This window comes from Python bivittatus, unplaced genomic scaffold (assembly GCF_059951505.1).
Source record: "Python bivittatus isolate LINGU-HERP-01145 unplaced genomic scaffold, Pbiv_v1 ctg000080_np1212, whole genome shotgun sequence".
Lineage (NCBI taxonomy): Eukaryota > Metazoa > Chordata > Lepidosauria > Squamata > Pythonidae > Python > Python bivittatus.
In genome coordinates, this window is record NW_028277035.1 from 55,402,154 (window position 1) to 55,416,513 (window position 14,360).

The 14,360-nt window shown below is 34.5% G+C and overlaps 1 protein-coding gene across 11 annotated transcripts in view; it reads right to left on the reverse strand.

Moving 5' to 3' along the window:
* Positions 1-680: 680 nt before the first annotated feature.
* Positions 681-14,360, reverse strand: part of IQSEC1 (IQ motif and Sec7 domain ArfGEF 1) — a 328,329-nt gene continuing 314,649 nt past the window's right edge. For 7 of the 11 annotated variants that reach the window (XM_088134143.1, XM_088134141.1, XM_088134147.1 and 4 more), the window contains 2 exons: positions 6,290-6,339; positions 683-5,025 (listed from right to left, as the gene is read on the reverse strand). In XM_088134143.1, coding sequence (XP_087990269.1) covers positions 4,447-5,025; positions 6,290-6,339 — 629 coding nt within the window. In that variant the 3' untranslated portion in view covers positions 683-4,446. Of the gene's footprint in view, positions 5,026-6,289; positions 6,340-14,360 lie in introns of all 11 variants that reach the window. The other 4 variants (XM_088134150.1, XM_088134149.1, XM_088134152.1 and 1 more) reach the window with 3 other exon arrangements.

Here is a 14,360-nt window from a genome sequence, read left to right on the forward strand (position 1 = left end):
GGATTTCTATCTTCCTACTCTGTGCATAGAAAAAGGAGAAGGGTATTTCCAGATTAATCTTTATAGTGCAATCACCGTGTTCTACTTACATAATTATATGGAAGATGAGATAGTATTGTCTTCTATTTATATCCTTCCTGCAATACCTGTTCCTTTTTCTAGTTTTTCCTAACCACAAATATATCTGTTACAGAAGAAGAGCTACAGGATGCCTTTTGATTGGCATGAAGAATTGTCCACCTGGAAGCACTTCAGAAAACTGGGCATATGTTACTTGTTCTGAATGTTCTCACCTATATACTATTTCTTTACAGATATTAAGATTTAATATATCTAGAGGAAGTTTTTTTTTAGAGAACAGAATGAACTTTCCTTGTATTCCATGTTACTGCTTCTTTAAATATGGAACCCTAATGGCCTGTTTGTACTCCAGTCACATAGCCAATTCTCTGGCCAGAAATCAAAGAGAACACCTTATTTATTTATTTTTATGATTATAAGGGAACAGTAGCTGATGTGAAGCACAGGATCTATAGTGAGCACTACATAATGATAGCAACTAATGCTATGTAGGTTACAGAATCCCATTATCTGAAATGAATGAATAAATGCAGTAATCCTTCTTTCCCTACTTGGAATGTAATTCTTCTCCTTAAAACAATGCAAAATGAATTTCCAAGAATTAAAGTGTCATAAGTAATTTTATTCAGTTAGTATGGAAAAATATACGTTGTTCTACAAAGAATGAGAAACTGAGTGAGTTCAAAGTGATTTATTTGATTTCCCACATACTCACAGTTATAGTTTAACAATGATAAAGTCTGATACTACTTACAAACAAATGCATATTAAAATGAAAGCACTCCTTCCTTTACAAAATGAATCTTGAATCTCCCATTACAGAAGCTTCTCATGAGCATGATGTTCCTTGAAGTCTTTTAACAGTCTGCATTCAACCTAATTCTAACAGTTTAATACAACTCAAAGCTGGGATTAGTTCCTAGCAGGAGACAGGTACTGTATGTAACCTGAAAAGTGACTGCAGACTTATATTAATACTAATTTACACACTATATACAATTTAGAGAATTATTCCTCCTACTTGGTCCTGTTTCCACTACCTTTTTCCCTCCCTCAAAATTGTATCTTATTATTGGTCATTTTTTCTTTGAACTATGTACACAATTACTTTTTTGCAGGCAAGGTGTGATGATATTTTACAATGGAAACAGCGAAACTCATGCTTAAATGCAGAAAACGCACAGCTGTATATGAAACAGCAAGTCAACATGTAGAGTGTTATTGTTTAAGTAGCTGCTGACTGCTTTTCAGCTCATTTAAAAATCAAGAAACAAGAGGCTTCAGCTGCATGCAGTGTTTGATGGGAAAATCATCCTACAAGTTATGCTTTAAGACTTTTAGCAATACAAGACATTTACATTATAATAGGATAACTTTGGTTTTCTTTACATTGATTTACATTTCATTCTTAACTTAAAAGAAATATATAACTGATGGTTGTCCCAGAAAAGATATTTTTTACAAGGTCAGTTAGTTTTCCATTTTCTTCAGACTGATGCTTTATCTAGTTATAGTTTTCACTGAGAGAAAGAGATGTGGTTCAATAGTGCTTTGAACTGAGTTTTAATCAATAAGGAAATCAATGAGGAAAACATAATGAAAACTTTCCAATAACTACTTTTTAAAAATTAAAGCTGTTTTCTCCAGTAACATACAGATGGTAATAATGGTTACTTTTGTTTCCCAAAACAAGGAGAAATAGACTTTTTTTTTTAACTTACTAATCCTAAAGGTATTTCCCTTCCTTGGAAGGTTTCTCTAAATGGCAGTGACACTGGATTTTTATGCATAATATATTGATTTAATGGGTTTATTAAACAATTTGATGTTTACTAATCAAAATTTGTGATGATTACCTTTTCTGTATACTTTTATAAGTCATAACTTGTATCATACTAAATGCATATGAATCTAGAAACTTAAAATCTTTTATTGGGTTTCCTGGACTATCAAAACAATGAGTATAAATAGATGGATAGCATATTTCAAAAATTCATTAGATAATACAGATATTAATGCTTGAAATGTAAAATAATGACCATCCAGTCCATTGTTTTGAGTTTGATATATGCAAGTTATACAATGAGCAACATAAAGGAAAAGCCTATCTTATCTTTTCTGGAACAACTTATAAGTTACAGTTCAACTCTACTATTGGTACAAAGGTCTGAAGAAAAGCCTACATATTTAAATATGTTAACACTTTACTTCAACTAATATCAACAGTAACACTGAAATACTTTGCAAATATACGTTATGGAGAGTGTAGCTTCAATACTTCTAACATTAGATGACATGCATACAGTTGTATTATTCCTTATAAGAACAAAACCCAAATTTAAATGTGAAGAGATCCTTGGGTTGTGATGTTCCCTCTTAGGTAATCTGCACTATCTAGGACAGCTTGGATGATAATCAACGTTATTTTTATTAATGTTTCCTATGAAGTTAAATTAAATGGAGGGAAAACCAAGGACCAGGAAAAGGTACTGTATAATGCATACATAAGAAGTCCAATTTAAACATCAGACTCTAAGGGGTAATTTCTGCTGAATGAAAGTTAACAAAACTACTGAGGTTATTTTTGCTGGTAGTCATGGTATAATCCATATACAGAAGGTGGGGGAACAAAACTGGAGATCAGAAATCACCAATATAGGAAAGTTATCTTCATACATTATGTCTTCTTTCAGAAGCAATAATCAGTTTTTGTTTGGCTTTACCCATCTCTCACTGGAACATTTTTCCTCCTCTTCTTTTAAATCAACATTCACAATTCTGCTGGTGCAGCTCTGTAGTTCCTTGTTTCTGTCTTTTAGATGTAAAGTCGTGATTGAGGTGGCTCAAAATGCTGAAACTACAAAGTATGCTCCATGTATGATTTTATTTTTTTAAAAAAAATAGGATTTAGGTTTACAAAGAAATATAATATGGGCTTGCAAATGACTCAGTACAACACATAAGCAACAACAGCACAGTTGAATTTTACAAGATGTCTTGGACTAACTGGACTATGACAATCCGAGCATAGACTCAGCCTGCTGAGCGCTGGAGAAAACTAACAAATGTGATGAGAAAAATGGTGAGAAAATCCTGCTGCCGGCACATGGCTACATGGAATTACAGTTATAAAAATCTATACTCAATATTAAAATAAACCTTCAAGTTTCTGATTGCTTTCATGTGGAAAAAAAAAAGTCTGAACTTGCAGTCTGTTTTTATTGATTAAAAACTGAGTATCTTATGCTAAAGAGGCAATGTGGCTGAAAGGAATGGATGTGGGTTATTTTGGGGTCTGAGATGAATGTTCATGCAGAGTATGTAAATACCTTCCATGTAAATCTTTATGTGTATTTATTAAAACATACACAAATACAAAAGAAATGTAAACTATGTAAGTTCACAGTTATCACAGCCTTTAAAGTGTCTAAGAACTGGAGGAACCAATATGTGGAGAAAACCTGTAGTAAAGGTTGTCTCATGTTGCTACTGTATAGTTACTGCATCTTAACTAGTTTGCTTACCTGAAATAGCAGAGCAGTTATAATACTGAATAAGTATATTACCATACTAATAAAATACAAAGCATATTTGATTGCAACAGCTATATGCTATGTTATTTGGCACATTTTGCGAAGATTGCTTAAAGATTTTTTTCTTCTCTAGTCCAGAGAACTTTCAATGAGGATACTGAAATGCCTGGAATTTGTTGCCTAGTTTTTTGGTCTACACTTCCATTCACTATTCATCTATTTTACTGCCCTTTATCAGTAAGGGAAATTATGGTAAAGTATATATTGCTAGCTTTGTGGACTGAAAAAGCTTTGTTCTAAGCATAAATGTTAGCTATACAGTGTGTGTATGTCTGTGTGTGTGTGTATATATATATCTATATATCTATATTTATATATTTATATTACATAAAGTTTACTTACGTATTTTCATCAACCATATGAGGTCTACTTTTTTTGCCCATTGAAAATTAAAGAGCAAGAATGCCACATTTGGTTCTATTTCATATTTTTCCATTTATTTTGAGTAGTAATGTTTTCATTATGCATTAAAAATTGCCATGAGGATGAAAAAAGGTAGCTTAACGTTTTCAGCAAGCAGCATATTTTCAAGGCTACTAGAGAAAAAGGAGGGAAAAGGTCACCACCGAATTCAACTGTAAGACCAGCACTGTGAGGTTAATATGCATTGATCCATTGAATCCTTAAGGCAAAGGAGTCAATTAAGTTGCTTCTGGTTTGGATTTTTTAAAATAAATTTAAAAAAATAACCAGATTTATAGGCTGCTTCTGTTTCCTGTAAGTGCCTTTACATCTAGGTCTAGAGCTACAGCTGTGGCAGGGTTGCTTGCTTCTAGACTATTGTGCTGATGCCGCTATGCTTGGGCTTCGTGCTGGCGGAAGTGGAAGGGGGTGCGGGCTGGGCATGGTGATGTGAAGCATGGGAAGAATGTGCCAGATGAGGAGGGGGCAAGGGAGGATGAGGAGCATGAGGATACTGGGAGTGGGGCACGTAAGAATGCTGGGCATGAGCCACGTGCTGTGAATGCGGCACGTGATGGTACTGGTGTGGATGCTGGATGTGCTGAGGCGGATGATAGTGATGGTGATGGTGGTAAGGAGGGGGGTTCTGCATATGGCAGTACTGAGAGTGGTGGCTGTGCACCTGTGCCTGGGTCTGCCCTTCAGCCGGACCTGTGTGGTGCAGGGCAGGAGGATGCTGAGGGTGCTGCTGATGTGACATTACGGGAGGGTGCTGAGGTGGCGGTGGTGGGCCAGATGCTAAGTGGCCTTGGGAAGGCTTTCCTCGTTTACTACCAAATAAGGACCCTAGTAGTGAGGAAGAATTAGGCATAGTCTGGTGAGGGCGAGATGGACACTCTCGGGTTGATGTAGCTCTTCGGCGCATATGAGGACTGCTAATGATGGACCCCTAAAAAGAAATTAATAGAAAATAAAAATTAAAAAAAATCTTAAAAATATGTGTAAAAGAAAAAGTTCACAGTGACCATTATGTTTTCTTTAAAAGCTCATATGGAGAAATAGCTGTATGAACTGCAGGAGAAATTCTGTCTTTTTCTTTTTCTGCCAATTTCTTTTTTCAAGTTGTTAGTGGGCATTACTAAGTATGATCCATTTATAGATACTGGTGGCTTTCTTAAAAAAAAAAAAAAAGAACCCTGAAATTATTAAATAATAAAAGGTAATCAGTTAGCACAAAATCTCTGATTTTGCTTTACATTCTTCAGCTTACTAAAAATATAGTCATGTTATTTATTTTTCTCTTCAAGGACAAAAATATATACAGTTATGCTGAATTAATCTGAAGGTAGTAACACACTATTAGTAGTCAGATTTCATGCTAAAATTTTCAGTAGAATTATAATTAAAATAGCCTGTTTCTCTTTGGCAGTGTAGAAAAGAAGTGCTTTCTTGCAAATGGATTGCTTCTCTTTCAGGAGGCTGACGTGCTGCCTAGTATTTCAACTATTTATCCTTCAGCTATCCAACTTTCTTGTTAGTCTCTGGACGCTTCTGTTTTCTTTACAGACAATTAAATGGTGAGGCTTTGTGTGCTATATGTGGACTGTACTCTATTCAGTTTAAACACACATACGCACATACATACACGCACACATAAATCTGCAGTCTGAATTCAAAGACATGAACAATATATAAATGGTTTGAAGATGAATGAAATCTCATGAAATCCACATTGAATTCACCTGTCTTATTTGTTTTCTTTTCCCATGCCCTATCTATGCAATTCCATGATGTCACGACTGCATACATTTCACAATTTAACTAGAAAGTAAGCAATGTGAATGACTAAGCATGAGTTCAATACTTTGCGTTAAATAATAAACAGCACCATAAGTGTACTGTGTAACAAAGAACTATTGGGCCTTTCCACAGGGACCAGAGTGATAGTGGCAAAAGGGCACATCGTATTCATTTAGTCATGCTTGCAGGAACAGAAGGGGATAACAGCAGCTGAAGTAAAAAATGATGCATGATCTAAACAGACCAGAAACAGTGCTGGTTTTTTAAAGGCTAAAACTATAAAGCCTTGGCATGCATTTTATTTGAGGCAGGCAGGTTGTATGTTAGAAGAAAAAAAGAGCAAAATATGTATATAAAATAAAGGTTTGAAATGCACATCACATCCAGCTAGACATCAGTAACTTCCTACTTACTTCCATATTGCTGTCTAGCGATCCTGCACTGCTGCGACGCCCACGCTTGCCTGCCCAGGACATGCAATACCATAGATTAGAGACCAAGACAAGACCTGGGGAATCAATAGCCACTTTCCCTAATGCATCGTAGGACTTTTTCTGGCAGCCTGAAGGTTAATTCTGCATGTTGTGATAGCCCAGGAATTGTTATTCTAGAAGCACACAGTTAAAATCAAACCCTATGTTCTCTCTTTTTGCACTTTTTTCACTTCTTTCTTCTGTCTTTGCTCTTTTTACTCTTCATTAGTTTGTGTTAATTTTTATGTTCTTTGTAAAACTTTTGATAAAGTTTATTAAAAAAAATCAAACCCTATGCACACTGACCCAAAAGCAATTTCTCTTTTTTTCAGTGGGCCTTACACTCAAGTAAAAATGTACTTTACACTGCCCAGAAGTTGATGGGGAAATTTCTATTTCTTTTAATGAGGCTGAATCCAGACTTAGTGTAGACCCACTGGTAGCAATGGTATCTAATTTAATCATCAATAATTTTACATTCCATGTATTTCAATGATATCTGCTCTAAATATGACCAAGTCTGAACCCAGCTCATGATTTATAATGGAAGGATCAGAAGTTAAAGCCACTAGTTTCATTATAAATTTGTCTTAAATGTATTTTTGTGAATATTCATATTTGGGCATCTTAATAAATGTTTATAATTATACATATGAACAATAGTCTGTGTATATGTGTGTGTATGTGTGTGTTATCCTGAAAAATATTATATTAAATGGCCATACTGGATAGGATTTTAAAGTTTTTAAAATAATGGTTATGCATTTCTCAAAATCTATTTTAACCTTTTTAGTCATACTCAAGGTTTTCAAGGATGGTGAGTGCATTTTGACTTACTACAAATGTGCTACCATTAAATGCTAATTATGTGAAATATGATAATAGATTTCATATAATCAGGATAAAGAAAACTGAACTTAATTTTATATACAAAAAATTAATGTCATGTCCAGATTTGTTTGTTCATTGTGCAGTGCTTATACATTTATATGGATTTCCAGTGTTCTTTAAAGGAGTTTGTTCATCTTTCATAAATGTGGGTGATCAGATCAGATACTTAATGCTACTCACATATTCAAAGAGTTTGTTGGGTGCCCATTCCTGGCATAAAGGAACCCACTTGCACCTGGAAAAACACAGTTGCCAGAACACCTCTATGGTAATTTTACTTTATATGAAGTGTAACATTATGACATAATAATAATAATTTATCCAACTTGTATGCCATCTGACTCTCAGCAACTATGGGTGGCTCTAAATCTAAATCGAAAGGAGATAAATTTAAAAAGGGAAGAAGACCCAAGTTAACTATTAGATTTGGGAATGTGCTGGCTGTGGAAACAGTATGGAAAAGAACAACCAAAAATGCTGTTCCGTGACATTTCTTGTTTTGACCTCAGGAGAAAAGATGCTTTCTGTCTTAAGAAGTTCTGCCTCATTAAATGTGAATGAAGACTTAGAATGAATGGGGTGTGCCAATTAATTAATGATTTTCTGATAATTCTGATTATTTTAATTGTTATGCCTAGTAGCCAAACAATAAAGTAAGATGAATGTATAATATCTGCTTCTTTATTAAATAGTTAACAAAACACAGAAAGTCTAGCTCAAAGGAACAAGGGGGAAGCATTCCACTTCTTACTTTGAAAAGGGCACAGTGGATACCATGATAGTGAACATGATGCATAGTGAGAATATGCTAGTTCAATGATACTAAAGAAAAGAAGTTTCAATAGAAAAAAAGATTCTAAGTTCTGAGATGCTATATAATACCCTTTATTATTTTAAGGTAAAATTAAAACAGAATATTGTATAAATATGGTACCCAATTAAAAATATTAGCTTAAAATAAAAATCTGTCACTCAAGCGATTACTTTCCACAATAATATGCTATTCTGCATTATTCTGTGTAATGTGTTTTCTTGTTTTTACCTAAAACAAGTACTAGTCTGGTATTTATTATCATATTTTCACTTACGAATTAGGGCTGTGCAAATCCTTCCACAGAAGTGCTTTATATCACATGAGAGTACATACAATGCAACTCTCTTCAAATAATTAAAGCAGATAGTTCTTTTCCAGGAAACCAAAGTAATATGTAAAGGGAAGAAGCAGGCATGCAAGCTTGGAAGAAGATGAAGCTGCTTTAATGAATCAAGGAGTGTGCTTTTTAAGCACAATCACGTGTTACAAAGCATCTCTTCAAAGGATTTGCACAACCCTGTTACAGATTTGTGTAATCTTTTAGTCTAGTAAATCTTTTAGTCTAGTAGTCAAGATGATGATGATGATGATGATGATGATGATGATGTCGTCGTCTTGGGTGTAATTCCAAAATATCTGGAGCACCACTTGAACACCATCAGCACTGACAAAATCACCCTCAGTCAATTGCAAAAGGCAGCTTTACTTGGAACAGCTTACATCCTGCAACAATACCTTTAATATTATTAAAAAACAACATCTGCCTATCCTAGGTCCTTGGGAAGGACTCGATAGGTGTACAAAAATGCCAAATCCAGTCTAAACATCTGGCTCACTGTGCAACCATCCATAATAATAATAATAATAATAATAATAATAATAATAATAATAATTTTTAGTTTATTTAAAATATTGTAAAGTTGGGTTTTTTTTCAAATGGGCATCGCTCTCCTTAGAAAATCTCCATTCTAGAGTTATGGTCACTGTAAGACCTATTTCATAGCCAATGTCCTCAAGCTGGAGCTAGGTGATAGTCAGAATGAATTCACATGCTGATCCTACAACAGTTTTACTGAATGTACTTTCATATAAAGGTATTTAGGATACAAAACTTAGTCCAAACTAATATTTCTAAATAAATTCAGGAATGTTTTAAAGTGGCATGTTCAAGCTTCTATTAATGATAGTTTTTATACAATAACCGATGTAGTAAACAATATAAAGGAGTGATAAAAGGACAATGTATATTTGTTATGATGGAAAATTTGATTAGCTTCAAAGAGATCACACATGTATTAAAAATTAATATTTGCGGTACCCTATATAAGTCGTGCAAAGCTTTTTCAACTCTTTACTGAATCTACTGATCTACTCATTAGATTCAATTGGGAATGTAGAATAAAATGTTGCAAAACAGAAGCTTCAGGATTTTTAATCACTTTATTCTACTGTCCAATCTCGCTTCCAATTGTTCTTCAGCATTCTGTACCACTAGCCATGCTCACTCCTCACTGAGACATTAGGGGGTGGGGTGGGGTGGGGTATGCAATTTTTATGAGGATGTCTGTAAAAACTGTTCTTGGCATCAGTTCCATGAACTCCTTAATTATTCCTTGATTTTTAAGCAATTTCTGTTGTCGAAGACATTTTAAAATAGCTTCTTAGTATCAATCAGAAAATGACTGATGCAGAAGGAAACTTGCTATTCTTTTAATATTTATTTCCCATAATCCTCCTTTTCCAGTTTCCCCAGAATTCTGGGAATTGAAGTCCACACATTTTAAGTTGCCAAGGTTGGCAAACACTAATCTATGGTATTCCCCTTCTTTATTCAGTTTTTATTAGGGTTTTTTGTTTTAATTCAAAGGGCCTCAAGAGATTCCCTCCCTAATGTTTTCTTTGCTACAGATTTTTTGGGTAATTCCGCAAACTACAGGGTTACCTCAAGTTTACCCTCTTGTGCATGGATAGTGATGTTCCAGCCCCACAAGTGCAAGCAAGAAAAATGGAATCAGAAAGGAGAGATATGATGCTTGTAACCTAAAAGTATATTTATGGTATTGGGGATATTGCTTATTACTATGATAGGCAAAAAGCCTATATAATGATGGAAAACCAAAAGGAATTCTCATTATTCCAGGTAGAAACCTCAGAGACAATTAATATGACTGGCAAAGAACAAATAAAAAGTTAAACATACTATGCAATAGAAAGCAGATCAGATGATTTTGTATGATATATCTCAACAATTCCATAAAGGGTACTGTTACTATCAAGTTCAACTCCTGGGTGAAGTAGTGTATTTCTAATTTATATTTTTAAAATCTCACATTTTCATTGTTGCAGGCAATCCCAAAGCTCTTTATATAAGCACAGTCTATGGAAAGTGCAGTTGAAAAAGCCATCTTGAGATTTAGGTAAAGAAGAGGAGCTTTCAAAATAAATTAATATATTTCCATGCATATTCAATATTTTTAAGTTTTAGGTTTTCCTCTGCATAAAGTTTATTTCATACCCATTTTGGGGATTTTCAAAAAAATTGAAAGCAATCATAATTTTACTAGCAATTTAGCAACTACCTGTGAGTCAAAGAATTTTCATGACATATATCCTGTGCTGACTGAGTACTATTACAATACATCAATATTGCTGTTTTTTCCAGAAATGCAGAAACTGATAACTTTGGTTCTTTAAACTACTGGAGGGCTTCAAAAAGACACTAGATAGTCATTTGTCAAATATGCTGTAGTAGTTCCTGCATTTAACCTTAAGATTTGATGAATCTCATCTGTGTGTGTATGTGTGTGTGTGTGTATGTGTGTATCTATCTTGTAGCAGACTCATTGTCCTAAAACTAATATTTTGGCACATTTAGTTACCTTCTATGATCCAATGTTTCTAATTCCTTTTTCCAGACTTAAAAAAGATACTTAAACTGGATATTATAGGAAAATTAATACCCATAACTCTAGCTCATGTCAGTATTAGTAACTACCAAAATTACATAACATGCTATCAAGGAATATGACAACTGAAAAGATGCACTTTGTACAGATCGTATATTTCTTCTCAACCTATTTGTTCTCTTGCAGAAAAGAGGGATCTTCTAGATAAACCAATCAAAATAATTTTATCAAAAAACACAAGAAATCATAAAACACTATGTTACTGTTTTTATATACCTACTTTTATACATTATGGTGGTGCTTAAGGGCCATATTTACTGGAGAACACTCAGAAAATCTAACTTAAGTGCTTGGAATAACACTGGGTTTAAAGACACCAGAACAGCCTACATCAATAAAAGTTCTACATAGCTGAGACATTAAAATATGATAGTTACTACCATATGTTTGTACTGCATGCTATTATAACCCCCTAAAATAAATATTAAATAGCGGTAGTGCCCATTGTTTGATTTGGAAAATCAAACTCCAGCCCTGCAGCCTTGTTGTGGCTTCACTGCTTTCCACAACAAGGGGAGCCTTGAAGTGAGTAGGGGAGTTGCTGCTGTTGCTTCTGAGTTTCCCGGCAGTCAAGCTGTTGCTAGCAGCCCCAGCTCCTACAATAGAAGAAGGATGTGGTGGTGACCTCCTTTTCTCTCTCTCCTCTCCCTGAGGGTCAGAACTTTTAATGGTATGTGGGAATGATCTTGGGAGACAGGAGGAAGAGCCTCAGTCTAGACATTGGTCTGATAAAATGAAATTTGAGTCCAAAGGAGAAGGGTTGGCAAAAGCAGCTCAGAAGGGACCCTCCCTAGATTTTGGGAGAGTAAAAGTGAGGGACAGAAGAGGTACTTTCAGACTTCCAAGATGCTATAAATGTAACCTTACAGTAAAGACAGAGCTAGTACTCCTGGGTGTGCTTCTTGTCTGGACTACCTTGGAAAGCTGACACTACTCTAACTCAGTGGCTGAGTGGACAATCAGAACCTCCAGCTTTTCACTCCAGTTGGCCTGGCTCACTCTCCAGAAGCCTTCCTCGCCCGACCTGACTATGTGACTTCCCCTAGGTGGAGCTAAGGAGAAGAAGTTGTGGTATCTGCCTGCCTTTGGGTTCACAATCCCTGCTGACCCCTTTCCCATAGAAAGCCTTCAAGCTTTCTTGGAGGGAAAGGTTGCAAACAAGGTGCTGGGAAGAAGCAAGCAAGCCCATGCCAGCTGTTGGAGGTGGGGTGGGGTAAGCAGATTGAAGGTATGCAGGCTGCAGAAAATGAATAGGGGGCCATGTATGGCCTGCAGGGTTAGGGCCATATGTCTGAGACGCCTATCCTAACTAATCATTGTGGCGAGAACCAGTTCAAGGATAACATTTGGGAATAATTTTTGACAAGTTTTCTCTAAGATCTATACATAAAAAAGACTTTCATACAAGGTGTTATCCACACCTTTGCCACTAAGGTTCCAGGAATGAAATTTATCCATCTAAACACTGGTTCATGGGATCATCTTTGAGCTGATAATCATTACCAATATTCATCACAATTTATTTCATTATTTTAGCTGTCTGATTCAAAACTGCAACAGTGAAATTTCCTGTTGGAAAACGTTTTTATGCTTGAATTCATAACTGTAACTACAAAAGCTGTTTTATTATAACAGAAAAGACCCTGATTCTCTTTCTTGATAACAGCTAAAATAATCTATGATTAATACTCCCAAATTGACTGCATGTGTATTTTTAAATTAACTGCACTGCACAAGTCCAGACATAAAGATTTCATAATTTTAAGTTGATGAAATATTAAAGTTAAGTTTAGCAAATGTTAATATGTTCATCACTTAAGCCCTTCATCCTGACATCTATGTTTGGCTTTGGAGAACAATTGTCACTATTGCCTGTGCCAACAGATGGCATGTGCTGTTGGCATATTATTTTGGGATCATTAAAAATTCATCTTGTTTATTGTAAAGAATCTGGATGAAGCTATCTATCTACATGATAATGTCTGAAATAAGAAAATGAGAAGCTCCTATTAGGATGAAATATATTAATTCAGAATCTTCTCAGGTAATCAGTACAACAGTGGAATTCCTGTTTCTAAAAATGAATGTCATTCTCATGTAAAAAGCAAAAGCAAAAGGTGAAACCATTCTTACATGAAACTATGTAACAATTACTGAGATTTCATCGAAAGCATACAAGTACATTTTAATGCAATCCTTACAAGATTTAGTAAATCTGTTTCAGTGAAACTAAAAAATTTAAAAGTCACTGAATTGCCCTGTTTAAAATAAATAAAAAACTATGAAACAGAATATAACCTGTAAAGATTAAAAAATGCATATGCATATATTCTGATGATCAAATAGATGTGTGCATGTAATGATTCATACTGCATACTTAAAATTTATAGATAAAATATTGGCTGTAACCCTTTCATTGTACATTAAATCCAGAACTAGTACTAGTAAAATGAACATACAATATTTAAAAGAAAGCTGCATCTTACTTTATGTAGTAATAAAAACAAGAAATAGGAAAAATATTGATTAAATTTTATAATCATTTATTTACTACTGATATATTTAATTCAGAATGATGTGCATGATGTTAACTTGCAGGGCAATACTATTAGCAACAGTAGGAATCATTTCTGTGTCTAATATTATGCACGCATGGCTGAAATGTACTGCTCGACATGCAAAATACACCACTGATTTCCAAACGTAATAATAGAGGTATTTATCTAATTCCTGCATACATAGAAAAATGTATATAATCCAAAACCAGATATGTAACATATATATATTTCAATATATGTTAAACTGCTGTCACAATCCATTTTAAGCCACAAAGCAGTAGTGCAAAACTGGAGTTACTACTTTGCCATGATGGTTCCCCACCATCATACTGGTAAATAGCAGTACAATATATAGATAAGCCACATTTGGCAAAATCTAGAATCTGTTTTGTGAGCAATGCAATTAAATAGCATCAGTCACACAGGGATGTCTGATCTGTATTTCTCTATAGAATTTAACAGGGCTTCACTCAATTTCATTCATCAGTATTCTACATGGATACAAACAACCACAAAAAAGCATAAGCAGCAGCCAGTACACAGTGATTTTGGTGGATCATTTTTCCCTAATGACTTTAATAAGCAGAGGAAAGTGAAGATAAAAAGCAAAACTAATTATTCCTAGTAACAAATCTAATATGACTTAGTGATTGCATTATAAAATACACACTTCCTCTTATTCCTCTTTAAAAATACGTATAGAAAACCACCTACAGCAGTTTAATATTTTCAAATGCAAAGGAAAAACAGAAAAAAAATGACTACATAATTTTCCCACACTG